Below are 19,774 nucleotides of genomic sequence, written 5' to 3' on the forward strand. Positions count from 1 at the left end.
TATATTAGAATTAGTTTACATTTTTTAAAAAAAAATTTACATTCTTCTCTTCATCGTACGAGTAATGATAAAAAAGATGTAGAAAGAGGCGCCTTCACTTCTCTTATCACATCTATAGGTCTATAATAACGCTCTTTATTGTAATTTATATTTAAAAAATGAACAATTAATTTTGATAAAATCTTCATTTCTGTCTGAGTTAAAATAAAAATACAATTTTAATTTTTAAAAATTGGTTTTCATGATTTGTCTAGCCAAAATTGGTAAATTGCGTTCAAAATAATTTCTATTTAAAATTATTATATGATTATTTTTTAATCATTTTATCACTTTAAAAGTACAGATCTAAAAAAAAAAATTATAACAATTTAAGTCATGAGATCACTTTCAAATCACAATTAAAATAAAATTATTATATGATTAATTTTTTGGTTATTTAATCACTTTAAAATATTTAATAAATATTATATAAAATTATCAGAATGATAATATGCAAATTTACCTGAAGTTTGGCCCAGGCTTGGTAAAGTTTTGGGTTATCTATTAAAAATCCTCTCCCCTCCCACCGTGCCGACGTCACCGTCGCCTCTCTCTCTCGATCGCCGCCCGATCGCCGCTCCGGTTAACGTCTTCGTTCCCTGATTCCATCAGTCTCGGTCCGCGCGTAGCCCGCGTCCAGCCGTCGCCCAGTCGCCGCTTGCAGCAGCCGCGCCCATCGCCGTGGCAATCGCAGCCGGTCAGCAGTGATCGACGAGTTCGTGTAGTCGTGGATCGTCCGTGACAGTGAGAAGGGGGTTTTTGATCGACGGATCGTAAGGTCTAGTCACCCTCTCTAGGCTGGTGATATTCTATTTTGGGCATTGGATCAAGGGATGCTGCGAGGGTAGTGTTTCTCTTCTTTTGGGCAGCAATTTGAGGAAGGATTTTGGAACTTTCGACACCAAGGAAAGGATTTTCCTACTCGTGTAAGTATCCCATCTTGTAATTAGGGATGCTCAACATTAATCCAGGCTCTTTTGCGTAGAGAGATAAAGTTGAACTCCAAATAAATAATCAAGCGGAAAGTGAAGACGTCCCAGTTTGTATTTTTTACAATTGGAAGCTCTCAACGGGAGAAGTGGGATTAATACGGAGACCCTGGCTAAGAGAGTGACTCCTGAGTCATCGGTCAACGTAAATAGGCCTCATCCAAGTTGTGTTCACCGACTCCTTACATTGGTGTAGTGTTTTCTAGAGAAGGAAGGGAATTAGCTAACAGAATAGCAGCTGAATTGGCTCATGTTTTCTTGTGCGATCTATAAAATCGGCAGTGGTTTCTGCAAATTCTAACTCTGTCATATTCCTATCTTTGTGTTGTTTTAATTTGAATGACCCTTCTTTCTTGTTAATGGATATAATGATCTTCCTAGAGACATGTTTAAGCATGTTTTAATGATATCTTCTAATCATATCATTGACTGGCTCTATAGTCAGTGCCAATGAAGGTTTGTCATTATCATATTAGGAATAATTATGTCGAGTTCAAATAAATGAAGGAATTTACTGGAAAATGGTCTCTGTAGAACCGTTTTTTCTTCTTCATTTTGTTGACATGTATACCCTATATTTTGCTCTCTGTTAAGTACAAATGTATTTTGTATAATTTTATTTGAATTTGGCAATATTGTTATAAAGTGTCTCTGAATGATTTTATGTATCTCCACTGCAGAATTTTCCAGTAATCAGGCACTTGAAGTATTGTTTTAGTTTCTTCTCAAGTGCTTCAAACTCCCATGCAATCCTTTTGACATAATGCTATCTTTGAACATTTTCTCTAAGCGTGGAAGGTGGACTACTTTCTGCTCCATAGCCTTTTCTCCAATTTCTAATTTGACATCCAGTTCAAAGATGCCAACCTTACAAGACCCTCCGAGTCTTGACAACATTCCAAGATCGAGTGACTTAGGTAGGCTTCAAAGGAACACTTCAAAGGTTGCTAAAATGGATATGGGTATTTGCCTAACTGAGACTAGAGGGTGCAGTCAGTCTAACACCAGCAAGTAAGCTTCATCTTTTACTCAAAATCTATGATCAACTATCCAGCAACACAAATGTTCGTCATCCAGTTAATGTTTAATAATATTTTTGTGTTGCTGTTGCATTCTCTAAGGATTGTGTTTTCTCTGAAGATATATTTGCTATCAGTTATCTTTATCTTTAGGTTTAGTAGTACTGAATCTTTTGCTATTCTTTTCATCACACCACATATATTTGGGATTCTAGTACAGTCTAGTCATTTGAAGATCTCTCTTGAAGCTTGTTGTCATCATCTACAGGTTTTTGAAAATTAGTCCATAACGTCACATCATCATGCTTCTCAACCACTATACTGATATCATGTTTTTTTTGTCATCTCCATTGTGTGTCTTTTCAGCTTTTCAGGACTCTATATTTAATGAAAGAAGCTAAACTCAATAATATCTATGTCTAGCTATCTTAAAGGGGTTTTTAGAACTAATAAGTTATGTTTTTTATTAATTAGTTAGTGGTATTGTTAGAAATTATAATAATACAAGACAGTCTCATACATATTATTTCAAATAATAAGATAACATTACATAAATGGGTTATAAACTTACAATCTCCTTCAGCAAATGATAACATTACAATTTTTTCTTCTCTCAACTATATTAATATAAGTAATTTAACTTCGATGCTGATCATATTTGTGATATTAGAATGTTGGGTACAATAGAATAACATGTATAAAATATTGTTTACCATAGTCTGAGTTGCACATGTCTACCATAGTTTGTAATATTTTTCACTGTCATTTTCTCCTCTCAAAATAACATTTCCAGGATATGATGCCATAACCAACTGTTTTTTTTCTTTCCAGTGAAGAATATAGTTGGAGAAGACAACAAAGGGATATTTTCCATGGAGATCTCCTTAGTGGGAAAATATTACACACTAATAGGAATCCGATGATTTTGAACATTTTGTGCGATTCATGGCGTCTGCAAAATTATCAGAATATATCCTATTCCAGCGAAATGGAACTAAAAGGAATGACGGACAAGGTTATGCTCAAATTGAACCTCCTTCTTTCATTTAAATCCTCTTGATGGTTTCTTTCTTGTAAATGGGTTTGTTGGTATCAGTATCAGAAATTGCCGTTTTTAAAGTGTCAATATCAAACGTGATGCACATTATACACGGTAACTTCTTTTATGGGAGTCAGTTTATGTCCTACATAAATAAATATCATTGTCCAACTTATCAATATATGATCATTATCATTTTTGTAACATGGTGAATATGATCTTCTGCATGGCTGTATGTGTATATCCTTTGAAATATTAACTAAAATGCAAACATAACTTTAGCCATTATGTAAATTCTGAGCTATTTTTGCATGTGTATAGCCAACTAAGTAGAGTTACTCCCTTCGAGCCTCTTGACGAACATCTACTGAAAATTATGCTCTAAAAAGTTTGGTGTTCTATTTTCATTTATTATTATTATTTTGTGCGTTCTAACATGAAATACTGTCCTCAAGATAAGGTGTTAAGAACATTGACTTTGCATGAATGGGCAGTTTCAAAAGATTATAGAGATGTTCTAAATTGTTTGGATAATGATAAAAGCAATGCTTCCAAGCCTGAGAACATGGATAGCATAGTGACCAGGCAGCATATTATTTGATTATCTGGTTGAGCTCACTAATGACATGAATTTTTTGCAAATTGCACTAAAGCAATGGATCTCCCAGTTCATGGACTGGCAGGTTGACACAAGAGGATGTCATAAATGACTTTTTAAACTCATACCTTTTATAACAGGAGGTATGTGGCAGAATGAAGGTTTGAATCTTAGCTTGTTCCTGAGTTTTAGTTTTTAACTGATATGGTACAGTTTCAATATTATGCCGAAGTGTTAATGCCTGGTGTCGGTGGCGAATTAGAGGTGAATAGAGAAAGGAGATGAAGAAGAAAATGAATAAGAAGAGACATACTTGTGTGCACAAGATTTAAAGTCCATGTAGGAGTTTTGATCCTTGGTTGTAATAGTATGGGTTTGAAACATATACATGAAAGCATGCTGAGATGAACTTAGTGGTTTTTATTCCTTAATAATTTCTTTAGTCTATTAACTTGTAAAAATAAGGTTATAGAAATTAGATAGTTAATTAAAATAAATTTTGTCATATTATACTATGTCCTAATGCTGAAAATTTGTTCAAGCATGTTGAAATAAGTTAATCCATTTCCACTTTTTTTTAGTAAGTATGTCAATTAGCAATCACAAAAATATGAATTAAAAATTTAAATACTAAAAGTTAATCGGATTCAATGGGTCCTAGGCAGAGCACAACCCATTGCCCCTAGCCCCATGCTGGCAGAGCATGACCCGTTTGCCCACAGGCTTGGGCTGGCTAGAGCATGACCCAAAGAAAGTCAACCATGCTCAACCTGACACGTCTATTGGCGGACACAACACAACTATGGCCTATTTATACTTTCGGGCACAAACAACACAGGAGAGAATTTGTATCAGATTTCAATAATTTACTGAAACAATATGTGTTGACTGTGCAGCTCAGTATGGTATGAGATTTCGAAGTTCAAATTATGAATCATAATAATTTCTCACTAAAGAAAAAATATAGGAGCTATTCTGTAGGATGAAGAACAACATAAATGTACAGGATTTGAAGTTTAGTTTCCCTTTTTGCTAACTACTATTAATTATCTGCATTAGCCACTCAATGACTTTCTTTGTATGATGATTATCCACCAGTTCTTCAAGTTCTCTTAAAATGAAGGTTAATTCTGCTAGAGGAAATATCTTATGATTGATTAACTGATCAGGTAGTTATTTATAGCTGAATATTGTTCAGATAAGTAGATCATAGTAGACAAGATTTGTTGGGACGATCTTAACCACACTGTAAAATGGACTTCTATAGTGTATTATTTACTGTTTCTCAACATAATTGGAAGATGGCCATGAATAGTGTAAGCTATCTAAACCAGTACACTATGATAAGCTAAATTACTGTATATCCATCTTTTTGCATTGTTTCATTTGCCTAAAACTGAGAAATCTCAACTCTAGTGTTAATATCAAGGATCAGAATTACTGTTCCATATCAACTACATATTGTCAGATATGTCGTACGAGTAAATCATGCAGACCATGGTCTTGAATCACCTTTTTCATCTACTTTCAAGGTTTATAATAGAAATCCAACAACAATCTCTATGATGTATCTCATAATTAAGTGTTAGTTGACCAACATATGTTGGTCTAGTGGTAAGCAAGATAGATCTAGAAGAGTCTTTGTTAATGTTTGGGTTTGAATCCATATAATGTCATTGTTGTGAGGTATTTAATCTTGTCGCTTCCGCCCCAATAGGAATAATCTCACATCCAATGTGGGGAGACTTTGTGGTCAAGACCATAAAAACTATGTATTGGTTGAAGCAGTGTCACAGTTCAGTCATGTATGCTAATTTTGCAATGTGACAATCATTTCCTTTTTATGCTGATTCATTTGCTATTGCTATCCAATTAAGTAAACCAAATAATTAGAGATTAATTAACATGTCTTGCAGATCCTCAAAGGTATGCCAAGATTTGTCAAGATAGTAGAAGTTGGTCCCCGAGATGGATTGCAAAATGAAAAACTCATTATACCTACACCTGTAAAAGTTGAATTGATACAAAAGTTGGTTTCCTCTGGACTATCTGTTATTGAGGCTACAAGTTTTGTCTCTCCAAAATGGGTTCCACAGGTAGAATCTCTCTCACCATTACATGATCCTATTTATCTGAAATTTGACTTTTGAATTTGCTTTTACTTACAATAATCCATTAAGAATTTGAATACAAGGGGAATTTGGGTCTCTGTTTGTCTGTGTTTGAAAGTACAGGGCCTAACACTACATTGAATTCTCATCTCTTTCACTACTATAAGAAAAAATATAGCTTAAATCACAGACTATGCGATTGATATTTCAAGAAAGGAATATAGTGAGCCTACAGGGAGTCAAATTCAGTTCTCTTCGCTCCAAATTCAATAAAGCAAAGGTGCCTTAGTCTCACTTTATATTTATTGTGTTGAGTCACTCTAACATGAACTATTGGAGTGGCAATTTCTTATCTATCTTTCTTTTATTGTTAGAGAAGAAATTGAATATGCAAATTCACATATTCTTAGGATAGTAAGTATGAAGGATCCAAAATTACACTGAATGGTTCATACTTTGAACTTTGATGAAAATTGATCCCAGGACAAAAGATGAATATCTAAATTCTCAACTTTATCATGGTAAACCTAAAAAATGTCTGTAGACATGAATTTTTTGCATTGTTCTGCTGACAGTTTTTCTATGTTAATCTTTTAATTCTTCACATTTGCCAATAGCTAGCGGATGCAAGGGATGTCATGCAATCAATTCCACTCGTACCTGGTGTCAAATTCCCAGTCTTGACTCCAAATCTCAAAGTAGGCTTATTTTTTTAAGTGTGGCCTAAGCATATGGAATATCATTATAATTATTGGAGGATGAACTAGTTTTAAACTATTGAGTATTCAGGGTTTTGAAGCAGCTATTGCAGCTGGTGCAAAGGAAGTTGCTGTCTTTGCATCAGCTTCTGAGTCCTTCTCTGTGTCCAACATCAATTGCAGCATTGAAGAAAGTCTTGAACGTTACCATAAGGTTGTTACTGCTGCAAAAGGCCTGGCAGTACCTGTTCGTGGGTATGATGTTCCTACTTATTTTTCAATAAGTTCAAGCATACTAAACTGAAATTTCTTCCTTGATTTTTTTTCTTTAAGAAGGCAACTTTTTTTTGCCCAATCCAAAATAGTATGCTGCCTAGACTACCTCAATTCTAAAACAATCTCAAGGAGTGAAAACATTATAAAAATGGTGGACAGAGTGTGGAGAAGAGGTCAATTGATGAAATGAGAGTTGTAACCTAGGAGAGTAAATTGATAGACAACACAAAGCAAACAGAGAGTATCAGGGAGCTCTGTTGGGAGTGAAGATCCTTTCTATTCTATCCTGATTGTAATGAGGGAATGAAAATTGATTAAAGTTCCAAATTCGAAATAACAGATGAATCCTTCCTTTAGTCCAACTGTCTAATTTGACAAGATATACATTAGGTATTTAACATGGTTTTTAATCCTAATGCCATGTCAAATTTTGGCCATTGGACTAGGCTGCTATGATCTTTGGTTGTGTTGTGACGTTCTGATTCACACTAATAGATAAGTGGCTAAGATCAACACAGTAAGAGGGCTTTTATACGCAATGTGAAAGACTCGTTGAAGTTTTTTATGCACAAAATCTCTCATATTTTATGATCTTTTATTCTCTTCAACAAGTAGGCTTAAGCCAAATCACACATTATATCACTGTTCTCGATTTTCTTGTGTGTTTGTGTTGGGAAAACCCGATCTTGATTATGCACGAGATGTTCAGTGTATTGTTTCTACCATGGAGACCAAGATTTTGTTGCATTGTTTTGTAGTGGAAGTGATTTCACATTCTAGGTACATTGCTTTTAAGTTGTATAGGCACAGTTTATGGTGGTAGATATGAGCATCTACTTTATTGGTATTGATTGTATTGGTGATCTTTTATAGTGGCATCAGGCATGATCAAAGTGGACGATAGACACTAATTATAGTAGACAAATATGAAGGGGAGAACATAGAGGTTTAGCTAATTTAATAAAATTTTATTTGATTTCAATATCTTTAGTGGTATAATCTCTTCATAAAATTGGAGCGATAAGTTTCATGTACCTGACCTCTAATAGTTGGGATAAGTTTGTCTTATGGTGATGGTACCAATAACTGATGTTAGAGTGACCTCAATCCCAAGCTTGTTTTTCCTACGATGGAAAGAATGAGGGAGAGAAACAAGGTGAGGGAAAAGTTGGGCAAGGCTCACCTTTTCCTTTGTTCTCTTATGAAGAAATGGAGAGAGGGAAAGGTGCATGAGCGGAAGTGATTCTCCCACTTTCCCTTGGACTTCCATCCAAAGTGTGCAGAAAGTGACCAATTTGGTTTCAAACATAAAATTTTGCAACAAAAAAAAATATAAATTATTTTTTTGAAGTTTATCTATTTACTATTTTTGTTTTTTAAGTAATTGAAATGTAATTTTGACAAAAAAAACTTTCCCATTTCCCTCTCCTCCAATAAATGTGGGGAAGAATTATGCCCTTTGTTCAATTCCTCAAAGGAGATACAAATGGGGAATAATTTCTTTCATCTGTCCTTTGGATATGATCAGTCAAAGATAAATAAGCATTTTCTAGAGTTATTGTGCTATGATGCTCTGATTAGTTCTCCCAATTGTTTGGACTGTCTAAATGCTTCCAAGCTATGACGCCATCCAACAAGGTCCCGATTAACTAAGAAATCTACAAGATGTACATGTGTTTAGGCTTAATTTGAATGTGTTTGGATGGAGAACAAGAGACATATTGTGTGCCATGCATTGTATGTGGTGAGGCAATGAGAGAAAATGACTGAAGAAGATAAAAGGTAACTGGAAATGAAGCTGTACTGACTCAATATTTCCCAATCTGAATCAGATTGAGTGCTATGAAAGAAAAGTTGAATCCCAATGCAGCTTACATCAAACTTCAAATAGTTTCAAGCTGAACTGCTGAAGGCCCCAAATTTGACCTGTGATTTGGAATAATCTGTTTCTGTCTATAGTGTTAATTGTTTATGTATATTTCAGTGTTAATTAGTGAAACTAGATTTTAACAAGAATAAGTGGCCAATTTTTGCAATTTGATCCTTCAACATAAAAACGGTAAATTACAAGATCCCCACTTTACATTGGGACCCATCTAAGTTTCAAAATGCATTAGTACCTCTGAAGTGTCCCTAAACAACACGAGAAAATGATAATGTCTTCTCTACCCTATCAGTAGAAAATATATTTCTATATTTTTTGCTTAAATAAATATCAATTTAGTTCAAGCTTCTTTTTCAATTTAATTGCCAAGATCATCAAAGTCTCAAAGCAATGCTAGAGCATCATCATGACTAGTTGCATTAAGAGTGTTAACTTTATTGGGGGACAATGACTCTCTTTGACTAGTCCCTTGTTGGGGGTTATTAATTTAAGTGAGCTTAACCGCCATCTTTGCTGATGTCTAATCATTGGGAATTGCCTTAGGCCCTCTAGCAGCGCGGTAGACATATGGCTATTCTCTGCTGCTTATAGCTAGGAATATAGCTAGGAAGTTAGCTTTCCTGACAACTAGAGTTATTGTGAATGATGATTGGTGCATTCACCAATTCAGGACATGTATAATTTCAGAACTTCCAAGACTAATTAGGCCTTATGAGGAGATCCATGTAGTTTCTCTATTAAATGTTTTGGTCATCCTTAATTGGAGTATGATCTTATTTTCTGGTGTTTGCATATAGTTGCTAAAAAGATTGTTATTTTGCTTTATAATTGGAAGATTGTTTCTTTTGTTCCCTCAAGTTTATATTCTCTACTTTATGCATACTATTCTTTTGTTTTTAACTACCATTACATTGTTAAATACACTTAAGCGTGATCATTCCTCACATTGGAAAACTGCCATTCATACCACTGGTCTCTTTGTCATGTTGCTATTTTCATATACATTTTATGGCCTTGTTATTTGGTAAGATAAATCTGACTGACTCTAGGGATTTTAATTGGTAGGTATGTGTCTTGTGTTGTGGGTTGTCCTGTTGAGGGACCAGTGCCTCCACAAAAGGTGGCGCATGTGGCTAAACGGCTTTATGATATTGGTTGTTATGAAATTTCACTTGGTGATACAATTGGAGTTGGTACTCCAGGTAATATTTGCGCACATACATCAAAATGTAGCAATGCGATACTATAGTGCAGTCGTATGTACAAGATTCTGTCTCTGTGCAGTTTCCATGTTTTCATGATCTTTATTAACACATGAAATTTCAATATCCTTAAACCATTGGTTTCATTCTAATATAACACATGAATCTTTTATTAGAAGGCAGAAAATATAATTTTAGCTATATTTTCCTTTCAGTTTTTCACCTATATACTGTTGCATCGATTAGTAATTAGTTCCAAGAAAGTGGGGTCATGAATCTCATCATTTTTTCCTTCTATTTCTTCCTAATAAACAAAAAAAAAACATTCTTCTATTTTTTTCTACTTTTGATCCCTTTTATTCACTTATTCCTTGTAGGCACTGTAAGTCCAATGCTTGATGCTGTAATGTCTGTCGTCCCAGTAGACAAGCTTGCTGTCCATTTCCATGACACCTATGGCCAATCACTCGCAAATATATTCGCCGCGCTCCAAGTAAGCAAACAATGATTTTGTCAGGCTATTGGGGATGAATGCCATGCCAAGTTTTCTTTTTTGTTTTTCATCTGATCCATTGCTATTTGATACAGATGGGGATCAGTGTAATAGACTCTTCTGTCGCTGGACTGGGCGGGTGCCCATATGCAAAGGGAGCCTCCGGCAATGTCGCCACTGAAGATGTTGTGTACATGCTTAATGGTCTCGGCGTAACAACAAACGTGGATTTAACGAAGCTTATGGCGGCTGGTGACTTCATTTCCAAGCACTTGGGACGTCAGTCTGGATCGAAAGTTGCCATCGCTTTGAGCAGAGTTACCGCAGGGGCCTCGAAGATGTAATGCAAAGTATAAACAAAGAAATCCCACTCGTTCTATCTTACTGATGGGGAACAAAAAAGATAGTACCTGTTTTGAAATAATTTATCAGGCCTAAATGGCCATCAGTGACTTTAAGTGCATAATTAAACTTTAATAAAGTGAAACATTACAATTTGCTGTATGGCTGTTTCTTCACATGTATATATTTTTTTACCTTACAAAGTCTCTTGGTGTTCAGTTCTTTATAAGTTCTTAGTAAAAATCAATCATCAAAGGACATCTTATTGTAAAGTTTTTATTAGAAGGACGTCCCATCTCTTTTGCAAAAAGGTAAAATTTGCTACTCCAGCGGTTCCACGACCATCTATAAGAAAGTAAATCGAGAAATTGTAGTTGGTCATGACGGATGAAGGTATTGCTCGGCTTCATCAAGATTCGAATCCTTGTCCTCTTCTGCAAGAGTCTGATCCGTCGTAATCAACTCAGCTATGTCCCAGAGGCAAGACGCTCCATCTCATTATTATATTATATATATTTATTCAAATATTCTTCAATATTATTATCTTTTATTTAAATCTCTTATTTAATTTTTATATTGTATTGATTATAATTTTATAATTATTATAATATGAATTAATTTATTATTATAATAATTAAGAAATCATAACTACTATAAATATTTATAATTATGAAATCGTAGTTGTTATAATTATAAAATAACTATAAATAATTATAGTTGTAATAGTTATATGAAACCTAGTGACTAAGTAACATAAAAAAAATACCCATAGTTTTATGTTGTATTTTACAAAAGATTATTTTGATGACTCAAATAGATTAAAATCACATGTTAAAAATTTTATAATAATGTCAGCTTAAGTAACAGAACCATTATATTAATTAATTTACAATGCTTTATACGAATGTTTTTAAAAATAATTTCCTAAACAAATATCACTGATAAATAAAGACGCAAAATTTAAGTGACCAGAAGCCACTTCATTAATTACGGTTAAGCACTGGTAGCAGTGGCGGTTGAATTCGTTAGGTCAAATCGGTATGCACGAGCTAGCTAGATCCCCGTTACCGTGGCCATGAAATGCATGCACCATCAGCTTTCTTCCTTTTTAAACTCACACAGTGATCGAGTCATGGGCGAAATGATTACCCAAGCAGATCAATTCCAATCTCCATCACTGTCATGCTACTTTTGCTGCAGTTGCATGGTGCAAACCATCATCTCCCAAATCCACAACATATCCATCACAATAATCCTTATCCAGCACAAGCAGAATCCTAAGCAAACGCAAAACAAACGCCCTTAATTCTTAAGAATTTGCTGATCTGATCATACTCCGAGCTAATTAAACAGAGAAAATTAACATAGCACTGCTCATCATCTCGCACTAAACCCTCCCATGTCCCTGTGCCTCGCAGTGCACCTTCTTCTTGCCATGGAGTGTGAAGCCGAAGAGCTTAAAGCTGCTCCCTGGATCGTCACCGAGTGGCGCCCTCTGCGGAGGAGGTTCCAGTTCCGGCGACCTGTTCCTTGGGCGCCGAACAGGCCTTTGTTCGTGGCTGACATGGTTTTGTATGAAGAGCACAATGTCGTCGTAGAGCTTCTTCATGTGCGTCAGTTCCGACAGCAGCATGGAGTTCTTCCTCCTCAGTCTCTGGTTGTCCTCGGAGAGCGCCGACAGGAACTCTGTTTCGCCGGGGACCGGAAAACGAGGCTCCGCCGCCCAGGGAAAACTCGCTTCGTCAGAGTAAAACTGCTGGTAATGGAAGATTTGAGACACCACCTGAGATGTCTTCTTCCTGTGTATCTCCGAGAGCAGATGCTTCTCTCCTCTCCTGAAATACTCATTCGCAAACTCCCACCTGTCCGCTGCAATCTTCTTAAAACCCTGAAATTGCTAGCGCACACCGTGAACACACTGCAGAAAACTGATAAGAAAACATTTAAGAAGAAGAAGAAGTTGAAGAATGGTCTGTACGTACGTAGGTGTTGAGTTGTCTGACAAAGCTGGAGAAGTTGTTGTGCTTGAAGAACTTGGGCAGGACGTCCATTGCAAACTCCGGCGGCCTCCAAACAACGAAGGTGTTCGCATCGCCTCCCCAAGACACAATGTGATCGGTGCGAGGATCATCGACCAGCTGATAAGTTTTAGTCAGAAATGGTGCAGGGACTGATCTCGGAGAATCCATGCAAGTCACCATGTCCTCTCCTCTCCTTTCCACCAAAAAAGCCATGAACATACAACGGCACTCAACAAACTTCTCTCTCTCTCTCTCTCTCTGAAGATTATATATATATATATATAAGAAATTCCTGTAGATAATTCTTCTTGTTGATGGATTAAGAAATGCAAAGTGGAAGAGTTAATGCAGCTGAGGAACTAAAACTAAAACTGATGAGGTTGCAAGGTTGGTACAGAACGCCATCTTTCATGCATATCCATTCAGCTTTCTGTCATTTGGAGCTTGGGATCTGAGAGTACTACCATAAAGAAGCTAACTTTAGTCTCCATTCAAACTTCAGATGATTGCATTAATTCGCGGCACAAACTCACGGTGATTAATTAGGGAGCATGGATTTGGAGAAGTGAAACTGCAAGAAACGAGAAGTGGTAGTACTGTCCAAAGAAGGGACTGTGGTGGACTGCGAGCTGTTCGTAGAACTTGAAAATTATGGAAGATTCTATTCGGATATGACAAGTAATTGCACATGTTATCAGTCCTCACATGAGCTCTCTCTCCATCAGCATGTGAGTCCCTGCATGGAAGCCAGTCCCTGCCATTGACTCACCAGGCCAGAGAAAGGCTATTAATCTCGACAGGGATTGCAGAGCTCAATCCCTTGTCCTCTGCACAAACCTAAATGCATTCATGTGACCAATGAGACAAACTCACACCTTCCTCAAGCATGAGTCCATGTGACAAAACAATTCCCTTTCCTTCCTTCCTTTCTTTCTTTTCCTGAATACTGTTTTACTGCTGGATGATGAAACAGCTAGAGGAACTTCGGCGAGCAAACACTAGGGGTGCTCTGTGACACATTGAATTGAAGAGTGAGTAAGTAATGGTTAGGGAAAGCAGAAAGGGGAGCTCTTTTGTGTTGCAGAGGGGAGCTTTTTAATGCTGGAAAAGGGAGAAAAGACCATCCAAAGTAGGGAGGTTAGCAGACAAAGGAAGCTTTGCAGGCAGCACATTTCATTCTTTTGGCACAGTAAGTAGGCCACAGCACTGAGTGGGAGCTGATTAAAGTGCCTGTATATTCTGCTGCTACTGCTGCTGCATATAAAGGGGAGATACCAAAGTTTGGGGAGGGTTGCCCATTCCATCCAAACAAAGTTTGAGTGAACTTCAGTTGTCTCAGCAATGACTTCCTGGCGAAGTCAGGCAATCATAACCAACTAGAGTTTCTCGATTTACCTTTTTTATAGATCCACCTTATGCAGAAGAGTGAACTTCAGTTGTCTGCAATGACTTCCTCCATCATAATCATTAGAGTTTCTCAATTTACTTTTTTATAGATGATTAAATTTATTTTTTTACTGAAAAAAAGTTAATTTCAATTTGACTATTATACTTTCAGCTTTCTTAGTTTGATTTAGTCATGCATGATTTTACATGTTTTTGAGCAAATAGATTTTATAGATATCTCTTCTGCAAAGGTGGAATCCACCACCCTATCGGTCCTACACGGTCGGTTTCACAATCATTTGTGAGAAGATAAATTGAAAAATTACAATTGATCATGACGGAGAAGAGTATTGTCTCGATTTCACCAACTCATTCGTTGATGATAATATTTTGATCAACCTTAATAGAATTTTTATATATTGAAGAACATTTACATTATGAAATCAATCTGCCTTGGACAGGATCCTTACATTTTTTTTTTCAATTATATTTTAAAATAATTTTCTACTTTTTTTTTTGTTTTAGAAAAAAGGCAGGCCAATGGAGCCCAGCGGTGGCAAGGCCCATTAACACCTGAACCGGTTTCACGGACCGGAATCACTTGGCCGATTTATTTCTCTCTTGCAGAGCAAGAAACCCCTTCCTCGAGCCTATTCCCTTCTTAGTTCTTCGGCCAGTCCTCCCCGTCAGATTCATCTCCGAGACCTAGCGATCGAAGTGGCTAGCTAAGCGCAATGAGCAGCATCGGCACAGGCTACGATCTCTCCGTCACCACCTTCTCCCCCGATGGGAGAGTCTTCCAGATCGAGTACGCCGCCAAAGCTGTCGACAACAGCGGGTCCGTTTGATCCCGCTTCCTTTCTCTTTTCAGTAGATTTTGCGTCGATCCAATTTAGGGCTCTCTTTTTTATCCTTCTACTATTTCCGGTGTTTAGCTGCAATAAAGTTGTTTGTTTGTTTTTTTTTTCACTTCTTTTCTCGGGCGTCGCAGGACTGTGATTGGGATCAAATGTAAGGATGGGATTGTGCTGGTATGGTTCTTCGAACATGGTTTTCCTTTCCTGTTCTTATGCTGCTTGCAGTGTAGTAGCTTCATATTTGGTGAAAATTAGGGTGTGGAGAAACTAATCTCATCGAAGATGATGTTACCGGGATCTAATCGGAGAATTCATGCTGTTCACCGCCATTCTGGCATGGTAAACTTATGATTATGTTTCCATTACTCTTTTTCTTCTCATCTATAGGCATCTGTTGTTTTGCTTCAGATTGTGATGGTACAATGATTTCATTAACTTGGTAGGACCTAATCACTAATATTGGTTATAGTTTAGTAGCGGCGGTGCGGGGATTATATACTATATAGTTGAATTGTGTAGGTCTTGAGACTTGGTTTACCATCCCTGCAAATTTTCCAAGAGTTGTGGATACTTGGATTTATTATTAATGAGATATTGATGAAAATATCATTAGTCTAATAATGAATATGTTCTAGATTCTTAATGCGCTGTATATGTTCTAGAGTCTTAACGTGAAGTATATGTTCCTACCAAATAGGTTGCACATGCTATTCAATTGTTTTTTCTTATCGTAAATAATGGTTTATTTACTCAGAAGAATGTCACACAAATACCAACATACTGTTTCTCTTATTATGGTCATATTTATCCTTGGTTTTAGAATTTTGATTTTATCTCTTATGTCCTTTTTGAATGGTATCTTGTAATTGTATCCATATTTTGTTGGGATGATGTTTTATTTCATATTTCAACATGCATGTGAAAATTAAATTTAGCAGAGTATTATAGGGAACATACAACATTTCTTAAAGAAGGAAAATATGAAAAATTGAAATTTCTTTAGTCACATGTTGATATATTGCACAAAGCCTCGATTATTAATTTAAAACCTGACCATGAATGCAGGCTGTGGCTGGCTTAGCAGCTGATGGAAGGCAAATTGTTGCACGAGCAAAATCTGAAGCAGCTAGTTATGAGAGGTCAGTCATGTGTGATCCTGTGAATTCATTAGACAATAGTTAGATGCTCCTTAAAACATAAATAGATTGTATTAATCGATGTTGGCTAAACAGAAGCACAACAAAACAACTGTTTTTTTTACTAGTTTGGCATATATTCTATGTTCTGTGATGTACAGAGTATATGGGGAACCCATACCTGTCAAGGAGCTAGCAGATCGTGTTGCGAGTTATGTTCATCTTTGTACACTCTATTGGTGGCTCAGGTAGGATTATGGTGCTTATCTGAAAATTAATGGAAATACTTCCTTCCATTTATTCAATTCCATATAACAGGACTATGTTTTATTCAGGCCTTTTGGCTGTGGGATTATTCTTGGTGGTTATGACAGAGAGGGACCTCAGTTATATATGATCGAACCCTCTGGAATATCATATGTGAGTTCTCATAGTTGTATATTAGTCTTAATTTGAGCCTTGCATTCAATTACGGATTACAAATTTCTCCACAGAATCCTTTTATGAAAATTCTCATGCTATGCTTCAGCTACAACTAGAATATTGAAACTTCAGAAGTTTCTGTTGAAATGTTGTACATGTTAAATACCGCTCTTTTGATACTTCTAATAGTTTTTCTTTTGAGTGATTCTGTATGAATGAATTACTGATATTATTCTATATTGCCAAATTTATTGAAGTACCTAAAACTTCTACTTGTTGAATGCTTACCTACAGAGATACTTTGGTGCTGCTATTGGAAAAGGAAGACAGGCTGCCAAAACGTAAGAAAAATGGCAAATATAAATACTATTCCAGATGGTTTGATTTGCAAGTCATTTGATGAACATTACTATCTTCATCACCTGTAAATTAACAATTTTCATAATTAATATCTAGGCAATGAACTTTCAGTAGCGTCTTGCCTGTTTTTCTGCATTTCTAACGTATCAATTTATGTGAAACCCTGCCTTGAAAAAAATCAGAACCAGATGGTCTACTAGGTAGGTCCACTTTCAAGATCACAAATGTCAAAAAATTGGAAAAATTAGTCGAACCTCTTTATGCAAATAGTTTAATGAACATAAGAATTAAGCGATCAATTGAACTGGTGATCCGAACCTTCATAAATTGCTACAGTTGATACTTATGCCCTATACTTTATTTGTTGTTGAACACTTGATATGTGCCGATCTACTGTATACTCTGGCTTGTGAAACCTGCCTAAGTCCAAATATTATAAGCTGCATATTTTAAAATCTCTTTTCATCATTTTTCCAAATTACATATCTTGACTGTAGTGGTTGTGATACCATGTGCATCCAGTTTTTCTCTTCAATGGCTCTTTTTCCATGGCATTTATAAATTAGGGTTTGAGATTGGAGAGTAGGTGCAGGTATTAAAGACAATGGCAGGGAAAGAGAAAGATACAAAGTACTATTTAATTTAGAATTGTATACAATGAGTGGACAATAAAGAAGCCTTAGGTATCAAGCATTGATTTCCTCTGACTTTTACTGCTTTTATGAAGTATGTCAGTTTACTGGATTACAGCTTTTGTTAACTATTTTACATTGGCAGAGATTTACTTTGATAAATTGGTTACTAAATGTTTAATGTGTACTATGTAATGTTGTTAACTATATGTTTTGGTTTTTGGTCAATATTTATTCTTTAGGTCCTAGTAAATTATCCTTTTCAATATTAATTTTAATAATTATGGTTTTCATAACCAAAATTAAGTACGTTTTTGACTTTTTGTCCTAAATGGTTGTAATAAATATGCAATTGGATCATTAATCCAGAAGGTCCAACTAGTCGGTATGGCCAGGCCGATGCCTCAAATTGACCTGCAAGTTGGCTAATTGAACTACCAGCCCAACTAGTGATCTAGTGATCTTGAGCTTGCCCAATTCAATTTTTTATTTAATTTTTATAGCTATGCCTAATGTTCCTACTTTTGCTTTACCCAGAGAGATAGAGAAGCTGAAGCTTTCTGAGATGACCTGCAGAGAAGGAGCTATTGAAGTAGCCAAGATGTAAATTTCCTATTTTCCCCTGTTTTCTCTTAGGATGGTTTAATGATTTCGGCTATTTATCTCAATTAAATACAATACTTTAGGATGCTAGGAAAAAAAAAAAGGAAAAAAAAAGTTATGTAACTACGCTTTGCTCAATGTCCCAAAGGAGGGGATCGAAAGATTTCCTTTTGGTTTCTCGATACATTCTTCCTCAGTAGAACTTTTACAAATTGACTTTTGCCTGTTTTCCCTGTTATGGAATGCAGAATCTATGCAGTGCACGATGAAGCAAAGGACAAAGCATTTGAGCTAGAAATGAGTTGGGTCTGTGATGAATCAAACCGCCAACATCAGAAGGTTGTTGTTGCTTGATTTTTTTAGTACTCTAATGGTGTGTTCCTATATGGAAAAGAAATCAATAAGGCAATGAAGTGACAGAATTTTTTTTTTCCAGATTCACTTTTTTCTATTTCCTTTGATGAAAAAGCTGGAGGAATGGAGAAATCTTTTCCCAGATTTTCTCTGTATTGTTTCCATCCTGGCATAAAAATCAAAGCTGAACTTAAATTTTTTTAAAATCTATTTTTGATTTATGGTTTTTTTTTGTTTTTGACAAGTGAAGTTCTAAGATCTTTTCCTGTCTCTTTCCTTCTGTCATATTCTTTTTCTTTTCTACTTTATTAAGCATCATATGCTTTACCATGAAATTTCTATGTAGAAAGGTTAATTTAGTTTGGTTTCATATCTTGAAAATGTAAATATCAATATACTCCTCCCTTTTTCTCTGATTATGTGCAGTTGTAGGAATGAAGTTATCAGATATTAGCTTGACATCTTATCTTTTGTGCATCATATATAGAGCAATTTGCTCGCCCAAGTCATGTGGAGCAACCTAGTGAATCTGCCATTGGCTGGCTTAGGGAGTAATAGCAAACTTGTCAAAAGTAACAGTAGATATGTTGGTCTGTTAAACGACTCTCATTGTTAACCATTTATTTTTCTTTGAAGCTTTATTCAGTGAAAAAGATAAATGACTTTGCGAAAACCTTCCTGTTGCGCACCTGAAGAATACCTAGTGGACTATGCATGCCTCTTCGTGTTCTTCTTCTTTTTTAAAATACAAGAATGAACTACAAATTTGCTTGTGTTTGTTATTAGTTCTGATGCATGTTATTTGTTTGAATCTTAATGTTATTCCCCAGTGCACGAGAAGTGCATGTGAAACAAGTCCCAGTGTTTTGCCAAATACTAGTGGAATATTTCTTCTTCATTTCCTTGTTGACTAGAGAGAAAATTTAGCATGGCAAACCTTTTTTTGTTTCTCAAACTGTAAAATTTTTTGTCACAGGTTCCAGACGATCTCTTGGAGCAAGCAAAGCTGGCCGCAAAAGCTGCATTGGAAGAGATGGATGCAGATTAGGGACACAAGTATTCTATCAAAATGTATCCACATGTTTCTCAAACATTATCAGGTAACTTGATCATTGCTTAGGGTTTTGACAAGGAAGAACATTTTACTCGTGCAATTCGTTGTATGTTAGCGAATATGTTCTTATGACAGCAAAACTATTTCAACGGTGTGCTTAATATACTTGCTCCCTACATGATTCAAATTTTCAATGGTGTGCCGGTTCTGTTTATTTGAACGTCTGGGTTTATGGACAACATCGTCGTTTCTGTTTT

The 19,774-nt window shown here is 35.9% G+C and overlaps 3 protein-coding genes across 3 annotated transcripts; 2 read left to right on the top strand and 1 right to left on the bottom strand.

The window, feature by feature from the left end:
• The first annotated feature begins 580 nt into the window (after positions 1–580).
• On the top strand, positions 581–10,853 carry LOC141826761 (uncharacterized). The gene is made up of 9 exons (XM_074714058.1): positions 581–965; positions 1,709–2,039; positions 2,879–3,062; positions 5,601–5,780; positions 6,413–6,493; positions 6,585–6,748; positions 9,720–9,856; positions 10,234–10,349; positions 10,445–10,853. The coding sequence occupies exons 2-9, from the start codon at positions 1,792–1,794 to the stop codon at positions 10,691–10,693; spliced, it is 1,359 nt and encodes a 452-aa protein (XP_074570159.1). The 5' UTR covers positions 581–965; positions 1,709–1,791; the 3' UTR covers positions 10,694–10,853.
• Positions 10,854–12,078: 1,225 nt separating this feature from the next.
• LOC141828590 (heat stress transcription factor B-4d-like) lies at positions 12,079–12,931 on the bottom strand. Its single transcript, XM_074716041.1, has 2 exons — positions 12,674–12,931; positions 12,079–12,579 (listed from the first exon to the last, which is right to left on the bottom strand). The coding sequence occupies exons 1-2, from the start codon at positions 12,929–12,931 to the stop codon at positions 12,079–12,081; spliced, it is 759 nt and encodes a 252-aa protein (XP_074572142.1).
• Positions 12,932–14,742: 1,811 nt separating this feature from the next.
• On the top strand, positions 14,743–19,711 carry LOC141826709 (proteasome subunit alpha type-3). Its single transcript, XM_074713991.1, has 10 exons — positions 14,743–14,936; positions 15,090–15,129; positions 15,211–15,294; positions 16,021–16,094; positions 16,253–16,339; positions 16,427–16,511; positions 16,809–16,855; positions 18,044–18,109; positions 18,358–18,448; positions 19,440–19,711. The coding sequence occupies exons 1-10, from the start codon at positions 14,833–14,835 to the stop codon at positions 19,509–19,511; spliced, it is 750 nt and encodes a 249-aa protein (XP_074570092.1). The 5' UTR covers positions 14,743–14,832; the 3' UTR covers positions 19,512–19,711.
• Positions 19,712–19,774: the final 63 nt, after the last annotated feature.

This window comes from Curcuma longa, chromosome 4, assembly GCF_044706935.1.
Source record: "Curcuma longa cultivar G26 ecotype Majalengka, Jawa Barat chromosome 4, ITB_CL_G26_1.1, whole genome shotgun sequence".
In the NCBI taxonomy this organism is placed as follows: domain Eukaryota; kingdom Viridiplantae; phylum Streptophyta; class Magnoliopsida; order Zingiberales; family Zingiberaceae; genus Curcuma; species Curcuma longa.

What these genes read in the sequence shown, in the direction of transcription:
- LOC141826709 (XM_074713991.1), top strand. Translation starts at nt 14,833, where the DNA reads ATGAGCAGCATCGGCACAGGCTACGATCTCTCCGTCACCACCTTCTCC. An exon ending in TTCACCGCCATTCTGGCATG is followed by an intron (nt 15,295 to 16,020) that starts GTAAACTTATGA and finishes CCATGAATGCAG; the next exon opens with GCTGTGGCTGGCTTAGCAGC. An exon ending in CAAACCGCCAACATCAGAAG is followed by an intron (nt 18,449 to 19,439) that starts GTTGTTGTTGCT and finishes TTTTTGTCACAG; the next exon opens with GTTCCAGACGATCTCTTGGA.
- LOC141828590 (XM_074716041.1), bottom strand. Translation starts at nt 12,931, where the DNA reads ATGTTCATGGCTTTTTTGGTGGAAAGGAGAGGAGAGGACATGGTGACT. An exon ending in TCAGACAACTCAACACCTAC is followed by an intron (nt 12,580 to 12,673) that starts GTACGTACAGAC and finishes TAGCAATTTCAG; the next exon opens with GGTTTTAAGAAGATTGCAGC.
- LOC141826761 (XM_074714058.1), top strand. Translation starts at nt 1,792, where the DNA reads ATGCTATCTTTGAACATTTTCTCTAAGCGTGGAAGGTGGACTACTTTC. An exon ending in TAAAAGGAATGACGGACAAG is followed by an intron (nt 3,063 to 5,600) that starts GTTATGCTCAAA and finishes CATGTCTTGCAG; the next exon opens with ATCCTCAAAGGTATGCCAAG. An exon ending in CTCCAAAATGGGTTCCACAG is followed by an intron (nt 5,781 to 6,412) that starts GTAGAATCTCTC and finishes ATTTGCCAATAG; the next exon opens with CTAGCGGATGCAAGGGATGT.